At 42.7% G+C, this 21,708-nt stretch overlaps 1 protein-coding gene across 2 annotated transcripts in view; it reads left to right on the top strand.

Annotated features, from left to right (window-relative positions):
- Window positions 1-21,708, top strand: part of smyd3 (SET and MYND domain containing 3) — a 194,080-nt gene that overhangs the window by 156,648 nt on the left and 15,724 nt on the right. For both annotated transcript variants that reach the window (XM_035398656.1, XM_035398740.1), the window contains exons 9-10: window positions 14,141-14,228; window positions 14,679-14,853. In XM_035398656.1, coding sequence (XP_035254547.1) covers window positions 14,141-14,228; window positions 14,679-14,853 — 263 coding nt within the window. The remainder of the gene's footprint in view (window positions 1-14,140; window positions 14,229-14,678; window positions 14,854-21,708) is intronic.

Consider the following 21,708-nt stretch of genomic DNA (forward strand, 5'->3'; position numbering starts at 1 on the left):
TTGCTCCTTCAGGAACTGATATTGTAGATTCTTACGACAATATTCAAATTGTTGCAGAGGCTGATGCATAGTTGGTTTAAAATGAGATCTGAGATCAAACTGTGAATCCTCTGCGTCTACAAATTGACATTAAATTAACTTTAAATTACATTTTATTGCATACATAAATTACGTGTTACCATCAGTGAGTATATTAATCTTGAAATCTTGTAGTTTTTCAATCTTGTCTGAAATTATTTTTTGAGAACCGCGAGACGGGTCCCATGTCTATTTAATTGGTATGAACAGTTTGATGAGGAAAAATATAACAATTGCATAAAACATTTCTCTAAACTTGCCATTTCAATGTGCCAATTAGTTATAATTGCATATCCCAAAAGTCAGCTGCTGTTGACAGTATTTTCTTTTTCAATCAACAGAAATTTTGTATATTTCTGTTTCTTACAGCTACTTCCTAACTCATTCCTATAAATGTTTTCCAACATGGTTTGAGCGAAAACCATCATGTTCATTTGACCATTTGCATCATTAAATGGAGGAAGGGAAATCAATCCATTATATGAAGTTTGAAGTTGACCAATAATTTGGGAAGTGATCAGCACTGACCAATGAATTGGCAGCGTTGCAGCATCTTAGCAAGACCTCTGCACACCGACAATGTGATAGGAATTCATTCTTATAGGTGGCAAGCCATCCAGCCTACAGTATCTGGTCGTACAGTTTACTGTAGCATTTTCCAAAGTGCCGGGCCTACTGCTGCAAAATTGAAAGACCTGTGTCAAAGTAATGTCAACCTTTCCTGTTCTGGAGTTCGATTGGTTAACGGGACTCAGGTAGGCCGTACGCTCAATTGCACCCGGAACACCGCGAGCTTGTTGGGTGACCTTCACAGGAAAAGGACTCTGGTGATTACCTCGTGGCCCGGGATGAGCTAAGCTACAAGCGGTGATGGATTTGACGGGCCCAGGCTCAAAGTGACAGGGGAAAAACACTCCGGGGCTCTGACCCAGCTTTGCGCTTCGGTTCGCAGCTCGGTTTCAGCTGCAAAGCAGCAACCTCTAAAGGAAACACCCTCACCCAGATTTACCACATAACCGCACTTAATTCATTCCCCCATCCCGTGTTTAATGGCATGTTGTAATTGCCCATATCATTTTAATGACATCAGAACATTACAAGAGACCTTCCTTCATGCTGACTGGTTAATAACTGTTCCGAGCGTGGCGGCATTCACTCTTTACTGCAAAGGGCTGGGAGCTGCAATGTATAACCGTAAATAACTTAAGCTTTAATACCCAATTCACTGTGCTTAACTGCTCTGTTTTCCTTACGCCATAACAATTTACCTTTTTAATTTAATACTATGACTGAGTTAGACGTTCCATGTGTTTTTTCTTAAAGGTGAATTTATTTTCGAAGTTACTGCGCCTATTCATAGCAGTGTTGGCACTCAAGTTTACGGTTATGGAGGCAATTATAGCACTTAAAACTTTTTTGTCTATGTCTATTTATGTGTTCTATATTTCACTCTCTCTGCTCTATTGTAATATTGATTAGGACTCAGAGCATGGTGTCACGTGTTTGAGCACTTTTTGTCTCATTTTGTTCACTTGTGTAGTGACTGAGTACAATCAGATTTGCAGCAAATATCTAGAGTGTCGCCATATGTTTTGTTTAGGGCAGGCTAAAATCATATTTGAATTGATTCTGCTTGTTAAGAATTAATATTTGAATGTTTTTAAAGTTATAAAGTAGATGATGCTGCATGTCCACAGCAGGAAAATGGTCTGTTGGCCCTGAAAAACCTTAGCGGCAAGTGCTATTCAGGCCTGATTCATCTCGGCAAGTGTACCGCGTTGACCCTGACGCGCTTCCCAACAGTACCCTCCTTTGTGTGGTTACCGCAGTGTGCTGTTCCCGGAACACCGGACAGCAGGGAGATAATTACAGCCTGAGTGCTCGAAGACCTGCAGCGGTACAGGGAAAAGAGCACCAAAGTGATGGTGACAAACATCAAGTTAATGACATACCCCGTACGGTGACTCATGCCCACGCATTCCTAGTGGAGGTGAAGCTATGCCACCTGTGTTTACCTGGCCAGGTGAATGTGTCCCGGGTGGTAGTGGTGGTGGCTATGAATGGGAAATGGTCTTTTGATGCCTGGAGTCTTTGGTGTGGAGAGGCAGCAGTTCATCAAGAGGTATTGTACATGGCCTTGGAAAATTGTTATGTAGCCCACTGGCCTCTATGCAGACCTCACTCTACACATACGCCTTTGCTTGAAGTCTGTCTCCTTTTGCTTTATTTTATGCCTCCCTGAACAAAGTCCCAGGCAAGCCAGACTTTTTTTTTAAGATGACCTATAATTTTAGTGCTCTGTCAGGGGTAATCAGCATTTTGGGCAACTCTGAGATATAATATTACCTTGTGTGTGGAAGAGTTTACAATGTGCTTTAGTGGCTTCCTATATCAGTCTGGTTCTGTTAGCTCTGTTTCTGCCTCAGTTACCACTGTCTGGCTCTGTTAGCATTTTTATCCCTTTGCCTGATTCTGTCAGCCCTGCTAGCTCTGCGCCTGGCTCTGTTAGCATTTTTATCCCTTTGCCTGATTCTGTCAGCCCTGCTAGCTCTGCGCCTGGCTCTGCTAGCGCTGTTGCTGCCTGCTCTGTCAGTGACCACGTTTGCATGCACACCATGTTCCGAATAATGACCCTCATTCTGGTGAGGCTCATATTGTAGTTATGCCGATTACATGTCCCAGGAAAGGAATAGCCCAATCTTATTCCTGTGTACAGGGTTAGCTGAATATCCCATTTGCATCCTTTAGTTTCTGGTGAAGGACAGCATCCTAGTAATTATTCAGTGTGCATGAAGTGTTGAAAATTCACTGGTGTGAACCGCTGGTATTGTTTAGTTTCTTTCCCTTAAAATTACAGCTGTCAATATTAACAGATTAGCTCTTGTGATTCTTTTTAATGATTCATGCATTCAACTTTTTTCTTAACACAATCACGTTTTTTTTACTTTGACTTAATCACATGAGTTAACGTTGAAAGCCACACTTAAAATACATTGCTTTCAGGGCCTTCTACCTGTGCCTAATTTGTTCTGTGATTTCTCTGAGCTCTTCTTTTTCATTTTGTCTGCTACAGCCCTAAACAAAACACTATTTACTGCCATCCATGTATTTCACAATTCAATCATTTTAATACAGAAATGAATACTTCTGACTCCTTACCGGCCCAGAAGTGAGGGCTTTGTGCTTGCTACAACATTTTTACAGTAAACTAGCTTCCTGACATCAACACCCAAGACACTTTTTGAATCTGTACTTTCGCAGAACGTTTTTTAAGAATTGTAAACGGAATAGTGTTTACATGCTTTCTTATTCGCAGATTATTAGCGGCATATGCAACATATCGACTTAGGATTTTGTATATTCATAATGTGGGCTTAACCAGGTTTTGGTTTTCAGAATAAAGGTTTTACAAGGGCTGTATTGTAACTGGAATGCTTGAGTTTTCCAAATAAGATTAGAATAATGCTGTGCATGTAAACGTAGTCAGTGATGCTAGTGTTGGATCAGGTAGTAAAATGCTTGGTTCTGGTTTAGCACAAGCTATGGTTAGTCTGGACCACTGTTAGCAATATTCTTGGCTCTGTTAATTCTGTGCCAAACTCTGTTAGCTATGTTTTTGTTATTTTTCACAGTGCCTACCTGTTAGCAGTGTACTTGGCTTTGTTCACACTGTGTCTGACCCCGTTAGCATTGTTAGCGCTGACCGTGTCAGTTCCGCGCCTGTTGACCCTTACACCTTCTTGTAATGGCGCTGGGACAGAGGGCCCGGAACAACTTCTGACAAAGTGTGTCTGAGCGCCACCTTACAGCAGGCCCACAAATCAGCAGACACTCACGAGCGCGACTCAGGCTCATTTGAAGCCGTTTGATAAAGGAGGGGGAATTCCACAGCCCTGAGTAGGCACAATGGCCTATCTTCAGAAAGAGTTATAGCGGAGAACGGTTCTTATTAGAGGGCAGAGCAGGGTCAGGTGTGTGTGTGAGCCATTCCAGCGCTTGGGAGTAGTAATAAGAAAGTGTGTGATGTCTGGCTTGCACAGTAGATGCAGTATATGAAGGCTTTTTTCTGGGAAGGTTTTTTTGTGCCTGCGGTCACATGCTGAAGTGATCAGCTCTCACTTGAGCTCTGACGATAAGAGTAAGCATTCTTCTCCTGCTCAGGATTCATAGGAAACACAGACAATGGACGGTTCCTCAGAGAAGAGCATGACCCTACGTTCATTTTACGTTCATATCTCCTAACCAGACAGATTTAATCATTTTTCAACTTTTTAATTTGCTGTTCTCAAAGCACGTCTTGTCCTCAGTACGATTTTTTGTAACACTGTTGCAATTGGACGAAAAATGTAAATGGCATTTCAGGAAGAAGAGTAATTACAGGACAGAGGGCCATTCTTCCCCTCGCGGCCGTAACAATTTCCTGCTCGGTGTCTTGCTCACATTTGCGTCTTGCATTCACATTCGTACAGTGTTGGTCTTATGATTGCGCACTGTCATTGCTGTCGGTCAACGGTATGACTCAATTCACTGTGTTTTCAGTAGCACTTCAGGTGAGCCTCGAGAAACCAGTTTAATTTTCTGTTTGGATTAATTTTAACGAATTTGCTCTACTGCTATAGTGGCAGCTTTACGCATTCAGGTTTCTAAGCTGGTTTCTATTCCGTATTTACACCCTCGGAGGGAGCCTGTGTTCAAAACCTAGAATGATCTGTAGATCCTTGTGTGACGCACAGGGATGGTTGACCTGCTGAGGAAACAGGCAGGAATGCACAGTGCACATTACCGCATGCGATAAAAGGCTAATGATACACTTGGTGCATTAACGAACACTGTCATCAGTTCGGCGAGATGCTTTCAAAGTAATGCAAGCGGCGTGCCTCTGGTATGCCACTCTGCCCGTTTTCACAGGTTTAAACACGCAGGAAATGTTCCTCGCGTTGCCATCAGAAAGCACAGCCCCTCTGCAGGCACAGTGCTTCTGTTGTGCTTTAAAGCGCAGTAAACCATCAATCTGCCATCTAGGTTATTTCTGTTGACTCAAAATTGTGAGGCATGGTTTTTGAGGTGTGTGTGTGTGTGTGTGTGCACGCGCGCGCACGCGTGAGGAACAGATTTCAAAAAACCCTTTTATTGGGACATTGTTCAAACACAGAAATGGCTGTACTTCACAATAAAAGAACAGAAAACAACAACAATGAAAAAACAAACCCAAACAACCACCACAGGCAGAGAAGAGAGAAATAGATACAGAAATAGAGAGATAAAGAGAGAGAGAGTCTGCATATATGTGTGAGAATATGCATACATAAATAGGTCTGTAACTATAATATTATAGTTAGTACATAGTTTAATAAAGTTATTATTTTCTAACAATTTATATCTCAAAAATAAAATGTTTTATCTTGGAGCATGTTCATATTTGCATCAGACCATATATGGAAGAATGGTTTGCGCATCCATAAATGGAATGGTTTTCATTTTCGTTCATGTACCTCAAACCTCAGTGATTGCCCAAACATCGCCATTTTGTCACAAACATGAGTAACAATCTCTTGATTGCATATTGTTCTCAAGTGGACAAAAATCAATCAAATTGATAGGCAGCATCTACACTGATACAAGCATTGTGTAAAAACCAATCCGGCCTTCCTCAGAGAGTTTGGTCCATTACTGTCTTGGTTTTTTCCAACTCTGTGCCTGCCAGTGTTGAATTTAATGCTCATCCTGCAATTAAGAGACAGCCATCTGAAGTCAGGTGAATTGAGTAAAAATTAATATGTGGTCGATTTAAAAAAACGTCCAGCATTAGCCACCCCCCCCCCACCCACCAAAGGTTTACTCAGCCATTTTTCTTGGCAGAGAAACAACATTTTCATTTTAGTGGAACAGCAGACACAAAAGTGTGTTCCTCCTTCAGTACTCTACAACGGAGGGGGGGCAATTAGAAGACTAATTTCACGGTCCACATCCGTCTCGTGGACACAGAGCCTGGCTGAGAATTTGAAATGCATTTGACATAAGAGGGGAGAAATTAAAAGGTCTGAATGGAGTGGGACAGGGAGGAAGTGGAAAACTACAGCGGATGAAAGGACCGCCCACTGTTCCCTGAACCTAAGTGTTCTCCGAGTGAACGGAAGGCCCGCTTCGCTTGGCCACGCCCCCAACAGATGCTTATGATGGGAAACGCATTAATCAGCACGTCTCCTGACACGAGTGAACTCTCGGTGCAGATTAGTGCGTAAGGAACAGTGCAGAGACCTGGGCGTGCCGTGCAGTTGTTCAGCCATTACGGGCATTTTTTGATGAACTCTTGTAAACACAGTACACATCTTTCAACACACTGAGCACTGTGCACCTTTTAATGGACAGAGTGTCACGCACTGTATTTTTACACACTCTGAGCATCACACACCTTTTCACACACTGAGAACTACGCACGTTTTCACACACTGAGCACTACGCACCTTTTCACACACTAAGCACTACGCACTTTTTAATACACTGACACCTACACACCTTTTAACACACTGGACTGTGCACATTTTAACACACAGAGCACTACGCACCGTTTCACACACTGAGCACAACGCACCTTTTAACACGCTGAGCATTACGCACCTTTTAACACACTGAACACCACAGACCTTTTAACACAAACACCTTTTTGCAAGTGTTTGTGTTCGAGAATATTTGCCGTAGAGCATTTCAGTAACTTACTGTAAACTTTGTCTGCATTAAAAATACTTTTAATTTATTGAAATATAAATGCAGTCCTCCACCTATGTAACCAGCGTTTAATCCTCCCATTAATTTAAGCGCCTGGCGCAGACGCCCTCAGACTGGGGAAGGATGCAATGAAAGGGTGCCTGTCTGACGCAGAGAGGCTTTGATGTCTCCGTAGGACTGACGTGTCTCAGGAGCTGGCTGGCTGACGGTAATCTGCCCAAATTAGGCCTCTCCACGTCTCAAACACATATCTCCGCTCTGCGAAAGAAGGCGGTACAATAGCTTTTTTTCCACATAAAAAAAAAGGATTTAAGTTGCCCGTCTTCCGAGGAATTCTATTGACTTTTTTGTTGTTGTTTCGACGCGCGTTGCGCACTTCGGCGAGCCGTGTGACGTCTTTGATGGTTGAAGGTGTACAGGAACGTAACAGCGGGCGTTTTGCGTTCGCCTCGTCTTTGAGCGAATCAAAGTGACGACAGAAAAATGAGGAGAAACGCTTTTCTGAAGGATAGCGTCGCTTCTTCATTTAGAACATACTGTAAGAATACTTACATACCGATGTGCTCTGTGATGGATTTAAGCTTGACACACAACCATTGAGTTCTGTAGCTATTTCTGTCAGATACATTGAAAACCCTGTGCAATAGCGAGAAAAGAAAATCACTGAAAATTCTGCCTGTACCGTTCAGCATTAACCTTGTAGCGACAGTTAAAAATATTTTTTAGATAAAACTATCTCGATGTATACTGGCAAAATATCTGAGGTATTTGAGACTTGAATTTCATCATTTTTAGGGCAAGGTCACCTTTGCCTCAGCAAATACAAGATTTCCTAGGGAAATCAGGCCAAATCAGAGGGCAGTATGGCCTAATTCAAATTCAGCATGAGGGCTTCAAGGCCAGAAACACATAATAAAAGCACATATCCCAGGTTTACTATCAAAAGGCACAAGAGTATGTTTGAACCAAAACGGTTTCATACCATGAAACTAAAATATGGCAGAGACTGGTGAATTCTCGGAGGGCATGTATATGGGTGTGTATTTCCAGACATATTTATCAAATAAAACAATTTAGAAAACATTGGGTAGCTTTGGAATACAGCTTTTTAAATTTTGGTCAGGCAAGATAGCCTATATAGTTTGTAGTACAGTAACTTGGCGTCATTTTGATATCAATTATTTTAACGGCAGGCCTAAATTTAGCCAGTTTGAATGAATGAGTTATGGACAGTGCTTTGTATGTGTGAGTAACTTGGCATTTTTGTACATTGAAAACATGTTCTTTATGAGATATTATGTACTGTATATTGTATTTATACTATGCAATATTTAAATTTGTGTTTCTGTATTTTTATTGTTACTGTGATATTATTGCTCTTGCATTGTTTATTTAAACCAGAGGTAAAATATGGAAGGTACCTGTAAATTCAAAGTGAAACAATTTGATTATGTCCAGGGGCACTACATCTCAGTATAGGATAGAACAATATTTTTTAAAAGTTACGTATTTTCAATATCACCTGCAATGTGAGTTTGAAGCATGCATCTGCTATGAAAATGTGTAATTATGATATTTTCAGAATTGTTGTTTGCTGCATTAACTTTGCTGCACATGTCATCATTAACATTGTGGGAGTTTGAAATTACCTTTTATCCACTGACCAATAATATGGGACTTCAAAGTTATAAGGCAGAATTCATCAAGTGTCCAGTGAAAATATTAACATGTTAGCATTTTGCCACCTGCCAAAAAAATGAGTGTCTAAAGTAATTTAAGAAGAACCATTGTGAAGTTGCACACCTGCCAATGTTAAGGAACCCAATAAGTGATAAGTAGGGCCACCAGTTTGTCTCCGCAATGTAGGGGGCGACATAGCTCAGGAGGTAAGACCGATTGTCTGGTAGTCGGAGGGTTGCTGGTTCAAACCCTGCCCTGGGCATGTCGAAGTGTCCTTGAGCAAGACATCTAACCCCTAACTGCTCTGGCGAATGAGAGGCATCAATTGTAAAGCGCTTTGGATAAAAGTGCTATATAAATGCAGTCCATTTACCATTTACCATGTGGCCTGCAGGGATTTAAACTTGCATTTCAATGGTTATCCTCCAGGGGTCCCCATAGGCACTCCATCGGCACAGTCAAGTGCCTAATCATACAATTGAGTTTCTAATTGAGACATTTGTGAAGACAGTTAGTTGATCTAATTCAGGCAGGAATGTGAAAATGGATTAAAGTTTAAATCCGGTGAAAAGCATGTCTTTGAGCCAGTGGTCCTCACTCGTGGTCCACAGGGTCTGCTGGCTTTCGTAGTTTTCTCAGCACTTGAGTAGTACAGCAAATGATCAGTTAAAGCAGTTGATTACACAGTTAATTCAGATCACCTGGTTTCCTGGGTCTGCATCAGTCGCTGATCTTAAGGGGCGAAAAAATCAAAAACCCAGCAGACTCTGTGGCTCTACAGGACCAGGATTGAGTATCACTGCTGTAAGAAGAAAAAATGCACCCATATAAAGCAGGCTTTGTTTTAGCTCGGCACTGAGATACGTGATTCTATTTAAGGTCTTGATTGAAGACCATGATTAGTTAATGAATATAATTGTGAATTGGTTTTTTTATTTTAAAAAATTTCTGCTGGTTAAATGTTATATAACTGTTCTCATTTTTAATTTGGGCATTTCCCACTACTTATACCAAAACCTTTAAAATACATTTAAAATACTGTAGCATGTCCGCGGAAGTAAGCAATCCAACTGAATTTAACACGTGAGTGTCGCTTGTAGACGTCTCTATCAATCATCGTCTGTGCTTAATTAGTGCCAATTGCTTTATCAACTTAGATTACTGAGGTGGTGTAAATGGGATGACTGTTTGAGAAGTGGCTTGACAAAGAGGCTATCATGACCTCTAGCTGTCGGAGGCCTGAAGTACCATGCGGGGAAACAGGGGCATACAAACTGGTGGCCCAAGTGATAAGTCCTGACAGAGTAATGCGACCCCCACACAATGGGTCATAATCACCCTGAAGGGGCTTATTCTGAATCAGCTGACAAGTTCGCTGTACATTGCCCTGCTGTAGCTGCATTCCAAATAAATAATTTGTCACAAAATCTCCTTTAAATTGAATTTATTATGCATATTTGTATATGTTTCTAGCTTCTGCCACAAGTTTAGTTTCAGCAAACAACACTAAACAGCTTTTAGCATCCTAGTGGCCAGAAACAAGCTAGTTCAGGGCATTTTTTAATTCAGTGTAGTTCACACTGTTTACAGAATTAAATTGGACATTTCCATCAATTTTGCTCCTAGCGCCATTTTGATGTGCTGTAAAAAAAACACGAGCTAATTATTTCCACAAGTGGGGATGGGCAACTTTTTTTCAGGGGGCACCTTCCAGAGAGTTCCATGGCTAAACAGATTATAAGGCATGGCACAAATGGCCGGGCAGGTATGTATTTTTTAAAAGGGCATTAAGGCTCACAGCAGTGGCTGTGTGGCTGTCATCTAATTCAAGCCCTTGGTATGCTTTAGAGATATTGTAATATTTTTGTTCCTGCCTCATATAAGTCATGATCTTGGAAAAGGAAACCAATTAGTTTTGGTATGTAGCAATCGGTATTGACTGTGTGTGCAATACACATTAAGAATGCCTTATATTAATATATATTGCAGTGTGTGTCGTAGCCAAGGAGTGGGACATGGGGGGAAGGGGGGGGTGGTCTGATGGGGGGTTGGAGTTTGATGCCCCCCTACTTTCGACATCGCTCGATTTTCAGAATGGGGAAGCCTCAACTCCAACCCCCATGTGGGTGAAATATCCACTGAGTTTGTCAGTTCGGTTCAGAATTTCCTGCTACGATCTGCAGCAGTCACCATGGTGCCTCCTTTATAAGAGCTCCTTCCATTTCCCTTGCTGTGAGCTGAGCATCAGATCTTGCTTTTTCCTTTGTTCTGGCCCAGCTTATTCCTGGAAGACCCAGAAAGCAAGACAGCGAGCTCCGCGTGTGCCTGTACTCTGCAGAGGAGTGGCGAAGGACTACAGAACTGTTTCAGCCGCTTTCCTCATCCTGGCAAATTGGTAGTGATGGGAGAGTAAAGGTTTCTATATCTCATAATGTGCTTGGCCATGGCGAAATGCAAGTCTTTGAGCCGTGTGAACCAGTCGTGAATCGTGAATCGTTATCAGTACAGGACAGCTCTCTCCATTTTCGGATTCATGAAGCTTCAAGTGGCATGACTCAGAATGCAGTACTTTTCATCTAATGCAAGGCGGTTGCATAGTGCATTCTGTCCAACAGTCAAAGCCCCCTGCCCTGAGAAAGCAAAAATACCCATTTGGCTGCAGCAATTTATTTATTTCTTTATTTTTTGTATATTGAAGCACAGGCACCCTTTAATAAGAAAAGAAAAAGAAATGTGTCCAAAGGCTCGAGCCAGGCCTGATTCTGAGTGTATGCTCCCCAAAGTCTGTGCACAGCCCTGGTCAAATAATATTTTCACTCCATGGCAAAAAAATCCAAAGTACCAAAACGAAGTTCAGTTTTAACCAGGTTTTAAGACCGAACCTGACTGGCCAGCTCCCTTAGCCTGCAGATGCATGCTTTAAGCCTGGTACGCACAACATGATTTCAGCTCAGCTTTAACTCTTTTAACTGCGCTGCAGAGCTTTGCCACGATGTCTTGCGCCTTGTATGACGAAGCGCAAACACGCTGACCTCACCCTACGGCTTAAAACCTTATCTCCTGTAATGTGCCATGGCCTCCGGGACATTTCCGGACTAAATCGCCAGAGAGCTTCCTCATCGCTTCGAGCCGTTGCTAACGCTCGCTGCCACGCGGTCTGCTGGAACAGCCTGAACATGACCCAGGATGCAAAACCCTGACATTCTGATCCTGAACGACGGGGGGGGGAAATGCGTGTGCTCACTGCGTTCTTTAGCCGTTACTTCTTGCACGCAACCCCTCCGGCTCACAGAGCGCAGAATGTGATTAGCAACATGCTAAACAGACTAAAACAAATCATGACGCACTTGCACACACCCACACACATACACACACAGTCACACACACACCCACACACATAATTGTCAAGATCTATCTATCTATCTGTTCATCTGCTGGGATTTGTCGGCTTGTTTACATCATGCAGTCATCCCACTTTACAGAAAACGACTGGGGAAAAATGAGTCGTTTATGTTCTTGTTTGCAAGCTTTTGGACGCAGCTTTTGGACATTAAACTTTAACAGTTTCTACAGATGCTGCTCGTGAATATTACAGCATTGTCAAGCTCAGATGTCAGTATCAACACAAGGAGACTGAGTTTCAAATCTCAGTGGAGTTTGCGTTGTGTTTTCTCTGAGTCACTAGGCCTTCCTTGGGTAGTAAATCTGACTCTCTTGATGTTATAGTGCTGTACAAGTTTCTTATGTTTGTGTGACTGGGTGCTAATTCTAGAGTATTCTGAACTTGGCAAGTATTGCAGAGGTGGGCTGGTTGAAATATATTGACTGATTTCAATGTAAGAAAAATGAGTTTGCTGCATTTAAATTCATGTCATGTCAGGTTTAAAGGCATATGCAGGGTTTTTACCTTGAAAATATTGTACAATAACTGCATATCTATGATGCCCTGGCAATCTATGTCTTCGTGCACTTTTGCCAAATTCATGCACTTTTGTTTGCATTTGTTATTGTGAAAAATTGTTTGGTACGTTTCTGGGCTTGACACTGTTTTCTGCGTGGGGAGGGGTTCGTGTGGCTACAGAGCCTGTGATTTGGGATCAGGTTTCAGCGGAGTGTTGGTTGCTAGCTAGCTAGATACATTGAAGCAAAATGACAAGCCAACAGTACAGGGCTTGTTCAAGAACTACAGTTAACCTTGGAATTGCTTCTCCTCGGTGGCATCAGCTGAAATTCGCCAAGGATGAGAAGCAACATGGAGTAGGCTTGTTTTCTGTTGGACCTGAATGTAATGTTACCCATAGCTATCCAGCTAGCTGCATTAGGTGTGGTACTTGGGGTGATTAAGCAGGACTGAAGATGGAGGAGACTTCTTTGGTTGTAAACACAGGACCACAGTAAAGCTAAAAACTCATTTGAGATTTATCAGTCATAGTAGGTGGTGGTTGCTGGAGTTGTGGGAAGCATTGCTGCTGAATACTGTCGAGCAGGGGCACCTATAACCGGACTTGTTTAGCAATAAAGCTACTATGTGGTCCCTGATCATGCTGCATGCTGGGAGGGATTGCCGGTTCTCGGAATTGACGGCGTAGGCGGTCACCTAGGGCGCCATCCAGTCCCGATGGGTGCCAAGTGGTCCGCAGTCGTTATCTTCCAGGACCCCACCCCCCCCAACCCCCCGGTCCGCAATCTCGCCTCGGGTGGCAGAAGGACTGTGTTTGCTGGGAAGTACTGAGGGAGGGTTGCGGTGTGATTTACACCAATCACAGAGCAGAATTCACTGTTCCGTGTGGTGACGCCAGGCTGCTGGCCTGCTGTTACCCCCCAAGAGAGCGGTCCTGAAGCCTGATCCCAGGCTTTGAGCGCCAGCAGGATTCTTACATCTGGAAATCGAACAAGGCATGGGGGGGTGGGGTCGGCCTTTGCGGTCATGTCGGAAATGTTTTGACATGGATCAAAGTATTGGCTTTAGTTCTGAGGTACAAATGGTCTCCAGTGTCATAGGAATTTGCCAGTTGTTTTTGTTTTGACCAATCACACAGCAAGGTGACGCTAATTCACCATGTCACTTGGCATCCTTTCAACGCTGTGCACCCGCAGTTTAAATTTCTCATGCTGTGTTTGGACTGTGTTTACACTGCACAGGTTACAGACAAGCATATAGTGAACATTTATTTTGTACTGCAACTTCTCAAGAACAATTGTGTTGACGTATCATGTGTTTGATGTACCTTTAGTGCTATGTCTTGGATAACAACAATGTTATAATTTTTTTGAAAAATGTAAAAGTTGCTTTTAATGTAGGCCTTACGTAATATAGTAATACCACCCCCTCGCTATTCATGGGTGAATATGATTCTTTAAGAAATGTTTAAGTGTGGTTTGCTGTGGGGATCATCTTGTTAATATTTATGTGGATGTGCTCCAAGATATGGTGTTGACTCCTGGCCTTGGCAACACTTAATTATCTTAATTGCAGGAGTGTAGTTACACTGTTTCTGCATTCCCCTGAGTTGATGGTGGGAGTAGAAGCAATGAGACAGGCTTATACAAACAAAATACAGTTGTACATTCCAAATAGGAGAATAAGAAAAATCAAGTTTAAAAATTGGTTTAAGAAGTTTTTCATGACACACGTGTTTCCCTGTGTCATGTCCAGGATTCAGACATGCTTTCTGGGCCAGAAGAGGACTGGATGTCCCTCCAACACAATATTCCTCGACTCGAGCTCCTCCAATCAGAGCAGAGTATCCTTCACACCTGCCCAATCTTTACTCCAGTGCAGCTTCACCAGCGTCAACCTGCCTTCTGTCCCATAGTCGTATAATTATTTACATACACCACACACACACACACACACTCTCACTCACATACTCTCTTGCACGCGCGCACACACACACACACACACACACACACACACACACATACTGTACTCTGTCACATGCGCACACACACACACACGCGCGTATATAAATACCACACATACTCATCTTCATGTTTATAAACACACTCAAACACACTCATATTCATTGTCTCCACACGCGCACACACACACACACACACACACCTGGCTTTGATGTCACCCGCGCCCCCTCTAGGCCACGCATCGCCTTTGCGTCTGCGTTTGAATATTTTCCTCTTCCTCTCATCGTGGTCTCCCGCTCCCAGCACGAGTCCTTAACTGCTCCTGATCACAGAGTGGGAGGAGGTCCTGAGGGAGAGCCAGGCCCTCTCAGGCAGCCGCGCGGGCACCGTCCCGGACAGGAACGTCTACTTGCTGCGGGTGCTGGACTTCGCCCTGGACGCCTGCATCAACCTGGCGCAGTGGGACCAGGCCTTGGAGTTCGGCACCAGAACCCTGCAGCCATACAGGTGAGTGCATCGCATGACCCCGGTGGAGATAAAAATGCAGTTTGAGCACCATGCCAGTGGTTTCAGGTTCATAGACGTTGCTATCGCCTCTTTGGGCGATTCCATTATATACAAGCAAACAACACAAACAATTAATCACACTGCATCGCCATGTATGGTGTGACAGGTATTCGATGTTGTGCATTGGATTCAGGGCAATATTAGCCTGGGAAGAACATTTGAGAGTAAACACAGAAAACACATAACAGTAAACGCCTGGCGTCCTGGTATGTTTTTAATTGCGTGCTAATTAGTCGCAAATAAGACCACCTTGTCTCAAGTGTCTGTCCCTGTTGTGTCTCCAGTCAGCTCAGATCACTTTCTGAGTCCTTCTGCGGTTTGCCTACATTGGCTCAAAGGGTCTGCACCACACGACAGACTGGTTGTAAATGTTGATTAAAAACTACAAATAAGGTTCGGTGGACTGATAGATTGAACTTATTTACTGTCAGTTAAGCCCGCTTGCTGTTTACTGGCTCTCCAGGTAAATCCTTAAAATTGCCATAAAGGTGCAAATTTAGAGGCACGTTTCCAAAACAGAGTGCAGGTCATCTGGATCTCTCTTGAATAATACTGAAGATACTTGTGCCCAGACTAAAACTTTTTTTGGCAGCTCTTGCCAAATTTCACAGGCAGACTGACACACGGAATTCACTTAAGTTTTGGAAATGTCCAGTTTCTGAGGCTTCTTTGTGGCTCAACCTTCTAAGGCACCGTCCTCATGCATGGAATGGCCCCAGGGGCAGGTTCAAAGTTCAGGTTGCTCCAGTGTCGACTCTGGCTAGTAGCCTGCAGGGCAGCACAGAATTAATGCTAGCACCGCATAGGGATTGGAGGTTTCGGTAAGCCAGGATGATTGCGCCTCACTAGCACCCCCTATTGGTCATTGGGCGTCCAGGTTTTCTTGCCGAACTGCGCATCAAGTGTCTTACTCTGACTCATATCTGACTGCTAGATTGCAGTGTTATGAGAACCGATAGCTGACATCTGTTTTCCAGGAGACCATTTGCCTGCTCTCCCAAATCCAAGTTGCAGCCATGAGAGCTGATAATTCTTGACTGAGTGTTGGTAATTAGGGAGAAAAGGCATTTAGAAAATTTCAGTTTCCAATCCAAATTACGACAGAGCTAAACCTTCATGCTTGTAATTTATGTTTTCATCACTGCACTTTATTTGCATGTAATTTGACCCCAGAACTATAGCTGTACCTTGTATAGTGTTCTGTTTAGCTTTTTCGATTGTTCTGCATTTTTCAAATTCAAATACAACTGAGCTGTGCTAACAGAGCTTTGCTAGAACATATTTATTTTGTATTCCACCTCTGGCCTTGTGATATCAAGACTCTTCTGAGCTTGCCGATTTAGCTATGGTCTACACACGCTTCGCACACAGGATTGAAATACTGCGATGAGGGAAACGCCTTGTGTTTCTGTAACCACTGTGGACGTGCTTTGCATGTGTTGCATTTGATCCATACAAAGGAGGCTTTGCAAACAATGCTCCATGCTGTAAGGGATCTAATCTTGTTCGAGGCTGTGATCTTTACATTTTATAATAATAATAATAATCATCATCATCATCATCTTCATAATGATAATCTTAATGATCATCTTAATCTTAATATTAATAATAATAATAATAATAGAAAGAAAGGGAGACTTATGCAGATTCACTGTGACAGATGTACTGATTTGTAATATATTATGCTTTAACGTGGCATAACCGTCTTCTTCTAGGAAGATATTGGGTTATGCTTGTCCTTAATTGGTAGCAATCATAGAGAGTATTCCAGCACCACACAGATCACAAGAGAGAGATGTGTGTGTGTGTGTGTGTGTGTGTGTGAGAGAGAGAGAGAGAGAGAGAGAGAGAGAGAGCCCTCACATCTCTCAGCATATAATGCTTCTGGTCTTTGGGCTTTTTATACATTCTCTTTAATATAAGCTCAGAACATTCCCACAGCATTCCCTCACCGTTACATCAGCTGAAAGGATCAGATAACGCTGCACAAACGTTTCTCACGTTTACAGAGGCCCTGTGCTCTTTCGTCTTTGGGCTGGATTCCATTTTCTGCCATTTGGAAAGCAATTTCTTTAAAAAAAAAGGGCTTCTTCCCCCATTGCGCTTGCATACCCTCAGGCTAAATATAAAAAAGACTGTTGCCTTCAAGCTTTTGTGATTGTCAGTATGCAGCGGCAGCGAAGAGTGAAATCTCTCACTGTGAATTTTGGGAGCGGGAAGAAGGGAGGAGGCCTTTTCCTCCGGTTTGAAACGGGGCCCATCACCTCAAAGCAATGTGTCGACTCGGCGTCGTCTGGAATGCAGAAAATGTCACTGCGGTTGTCACTCGCATTTGTGGAAGATGGCTTCTGTTCTCTGGAGCAATATTTTTAAAGCGTCTGTAATCGTAAATGTGCTTTTTTGTTTTTATCTGCGATCTATTCGCTTTCTGCTTTGGAAGATTAAAAGAGAGCTACTGACACAAAGGGTGTTGCGGGAGGTGGGTTACGGCTGGAGATCTAAACATATCTTTCAGTGTTTTAGTCGAGGTGAAAAACAAGTATTCAGCTTCTTAATTGTCTCTCTTTTTAACTTTATGTATGTAAAATATGGTTAAAATATTATGGATGATGTACGTATAAACATACATTCCAAATGCAGCCTCTTAGTAACAGTGAAGGCAAATCTAAAGGATACAATCACATTCTAGAAGACTGTGTGCTTCCCTAACGCGGGGAAAGCCCTTCCCTGTTGCAGCTGGACAATGCCCCTGGGCACACAGCGAGGTCCATATAGAAATGGTTTTGTAGAGAACGGTGTAGAAGAACTTGAATGGCCTGCACAGAGCCCTGACCTCAACCACATCCAACACCTTCAGAATCAATTGGAAAAGCCAAATGCAAACCTGGCTTAATTGCCCAATCAGTACCAGATCTCTCTGATGCTCTTCTGGCTGAATGGAAGCAAAGCCCTGCAGCAATGCTCTATTATAAAGCCTCCTTAGAAGAGTGGAGGTTGTTATAGCAGCAAAGGGTGGGCCAACTCCATATTAATGCCTATAATTTTGGAGGAGATGTTGGATGTCAGGTGTTCACGTACTTATGGCCATGCAGTGTATCTACATACTGTACTCCACATTTTACAGAGAAAATGACTTTTTATTGAAAAATAAATATATAATAACAAAACTGAAATATCATAACTGCCTAAGTCTATGGCTTATTCCCAGGTCCTTGCACAGACGTTGCTGAAAATGCATGCGGTAAGCTGGTCCATTCATACTTTGGCAGCCAAAACAGTACTTTTTCTGTCTCAGGGCAGAGGGCATATGCTACAGCATATGTTGGTGTCTGTCTGTGCATATGCCAGCTTATTCCACATCCCCTTAACTTCTCAGGCCAGAGTTGTAGAGTGCTTGGGGTGATGTTCTCATATGGACACTTTAATCTGCACTGGCCATGAAAGTCTGTATCTCTTTCAAAGTTGCCACTAGTCTGTTGGTAGCCTCTCTGAGCAGTGTCCTTCTTGCACGGTCATCCAGTTTGGATGTACGGCCTGATCTAGGCAGGATCATGGTGGTGCTATACACCTTCACCTTCTTAATGGCTTCATTGAACGTGCTCCGGTGGATAATGAGGGGCTTTTAATTTTTCATACGAATCCTCTGATCTTCCACAGAATAAAGCTGCTTGGTGTTCATGCTCGAATCTTAGAAGAACATCACTCAGTAATGGAGCCTACAAAAACAGATGAATTTCTGTTGAAAGCGTGTGATTCACACAACATCATGCGACTGATAAAAATATTCCCCAACACCTGTCCTTGATTAGTACAGCGGTTGCAGTCTTCTTTTAGTTTATTTTTTCTTTTTTGACAGCAATTAAAAATGATCAAAGTATGCATCCTGATTCTCCTTGATGCCGTGTTCTTTCCAGAGATGCATACATACCATCAAAAAAATGATGATAATTTTGGCTCAAAGTATGAATAAGTAAGAGAACAATAAAGCAAATATTCATCATACAGCATGTTAAGAGTGCTGATACTGATAATAAAAGCGATCGTATTGATTTTAAGCTCAAAGAAGGAAATGCTGAAATATAAAAGTCTTTAAAACTCTCAGTGCCAATCCACACCAAAAGATTTTTGGTCTCTGGACATTTGCAACCACATTCTCCATGTTTGGGATGGGTGGACAGCGTACTCTGCGTGGCTGCAAAATTATGCCAACAATCCTGTTTGTAGTAATTTGTAGTGTCCATGAAATCAGTCAGGGGGTGTGGGGGGGGAAATCATAATCTGCCAAAAAAAAATGCTGGTACATAATGATAGGATGGATTTCTATCCCTCTATTGTATTCCTTTTTTTATCTGACTGTACCAATTCAGTTTTTTTTTTTTTAAATCTCTAGCCGGACATGACAGCTAATAGTTATTTTAGCTTGACTTCCTTTGGTCTCTCTGTGAGAGATGCTGGTATGGAGCTCTGTACCTGTCATTTCTGATGTCTGGTCTCTTCCCAGGCACATTGTATAGAGCTGTGAAGTGATTGGCCAGGTGCTCATATTGAAGGACCCGCTCTGTGCGCTGCAGATTAGATTTTCTACGTCTCGCCCACCCCCCCTTCCGCTACACCTTAATTGTTGGAGCCGAGCTCCAGTGCGTAGTGACATTGTCATGGGAGCAGTGGAGCCCTTTCAGCACTTTCTCGCCATGGAAACCTGCGAGCGAGTTCAGTTCACGCGCCTGGAGTCACATGACCAAGCACATTGCAGCTCTGAGGCTTTCTCCTTATGGGAGCTGGAATCGCTATTCTTATTTCCCCTTTTGGTCCGGTCAGGCGGTTTCTAGACCCCCCTAGTCGAGATGAATGAAGATGATGATGTAATGAAAGAAGACACAAAATCCCTTCAACAGCGGTTAGATTATCATACAACCTGAACCAGACCAGAAATCAGAATATTAGTCAGCTGATCTATTGGCTCAGAACAAACAGATCCATGTATGGTAGACATACAAGAGCAATTGCTCTCTGTACCCTCTGTCTGTCACCCTCCAAATCACACAAATCCATGTGCAGATCCATGCTCGGCACTTTGCTGCTTCTCTGGACCTTTGTATGTAATCCACACAGTACATGAATGTGTACATGGCATTCACGTATGCAGTTGCACAAACTGCTGATTGACAGTCGGCATCAGAGCTCACGACAGTATGTTCAATGATTTTCAGGAAAAAGAAGTGTATGTCATATAATGTATTCAGAGAATGCAAAAACTGTGGATAATTAAGAGAATTTAAGGTCTGGAAACAAAGAAGTTGGATGAATCTTTTGTTTTGTTTTTTTGGTTCCCTGGGAGCAGGTTGACTCGTGGAGTAGATTTTGAGAAGCATTGTTGAAATCTTGGAAGACACAAATTATTATTATTTATTTATTTATTTTATTTAAAGATTTCCTTACAAAACTCGAGGCCTTTATGAAACGAGACTGATCTTTTTCACGCCGATGACAGTCATGTACTCCTTAGTAAGAACTTGCATCCTCTCACTCTGCAGTCAACTTCATGTTAGAAAATTTGGCTTTCCCTCACACAGAATCACACAGTACTACAGGAGAGCTAGCAGGCGACCCCTGGCTGACTTAAACCCACTCTACCCCTGGTGGGGCTAACCGGTTGACTCCCAGTCATAGTTGGCTAATGACCGCCCAGGCTGAAACACATGCTTGTGGTGAAAGCTTTCCCTCGCTAGGTCACTCCATACCCTTTTGCTCTACATGGATCTGTTCTGCAGGCGCTGAACTGTGAACAGTTCAAACACGATTTTTCCATAAAGGTCTTGGGGATTCATGAACAATGGAACAGAACCTGGATGGAATCGAGCTTGAGTTATATTGGGGGGAAAATCATATAGAAAATCCTTGTTTTACATCAATCAGTTTATATGACCCTTGGCATGTTTCAGTAGAAAAAGGGCTTATTGTCTTTTAATGTCATTATTTTTTCAGTTGTGCCTTTTCTCGTTGGAGTTCTCTTATGCATTGGAAGCTAATGGGTGACCCGCCATGGACATTGCAATCCTGGAGGATGGTTTGCATTGTGCTGCAGTGTGGTTGTGCACTGCAGAGGTATTTGTACCCCCCCCCCCCCCCCATTTCTCTCTCTCACTCTCTCTCTCTTTCTCTTCTGTCTCCTCTCATGCTCTTTCCCTCACCGCCTCCCTCTCCCATTCTCTCTTCCCCCCCCCGCTCTAATTTCCCAGTGTTTGAGGGCTTTTGAAAAACCAATACCAGCCACGCTTACGACAAGCACCTGGCTAGTTCAAACTGCATAATAGATGCTTCATCTAACGACAAGAGCGGATGGCTGATACCGTGCCTGCTGTACAGGTTACATTTCACTTCCCGGCAAATACGGCTTTGCGATAATGCACTCTTGTGTTCCCATAAATTTGCATGGAAATGGAATGTTTTTTTTTCCTCCATCATTTATTCATTATTTTATTTAACTCGCCCACGGCCGCAAGACACTTGGTTGCGTTTGTTCATTTTCAATTGACGAAAAGGGGAAAAAAATCATATGATATCTGGGAGAGAGCGGTATGGAATTATTTCACTCCCGTAAAACTCAATTCACCCAGCAAAAAAGAAAATAAAAATCAATTGGCATGCAGTGTGTTTAAATCCCAGCACACAAGAGAGTATTAAATAATTAAATCAATATTGTGGGAGCTCATTATTCATGGATGGCCTTTTCTGGATTTTACACTTTGAACTTCCCTTTAATCTCGTTATTAAAATTTAAACAAAATGAACTAA

The sequence above is a fragment of the Anguilla anguilla genome, chromosome 1 (genome assembly GCF_013347855.1).
Source record: "Anguilla anguilla isolate fAngAng1 chromosome 1, fAngAng1.pri, whole genome shotgun sequence".
Classification (NCBI taxonomy): domain Eukaryota; kingdom Metazoa; phylum Chordata; class Actinopteri; order Anguilliformes; family Anguillidae; genus Anguilla; species Anguilla anguilla.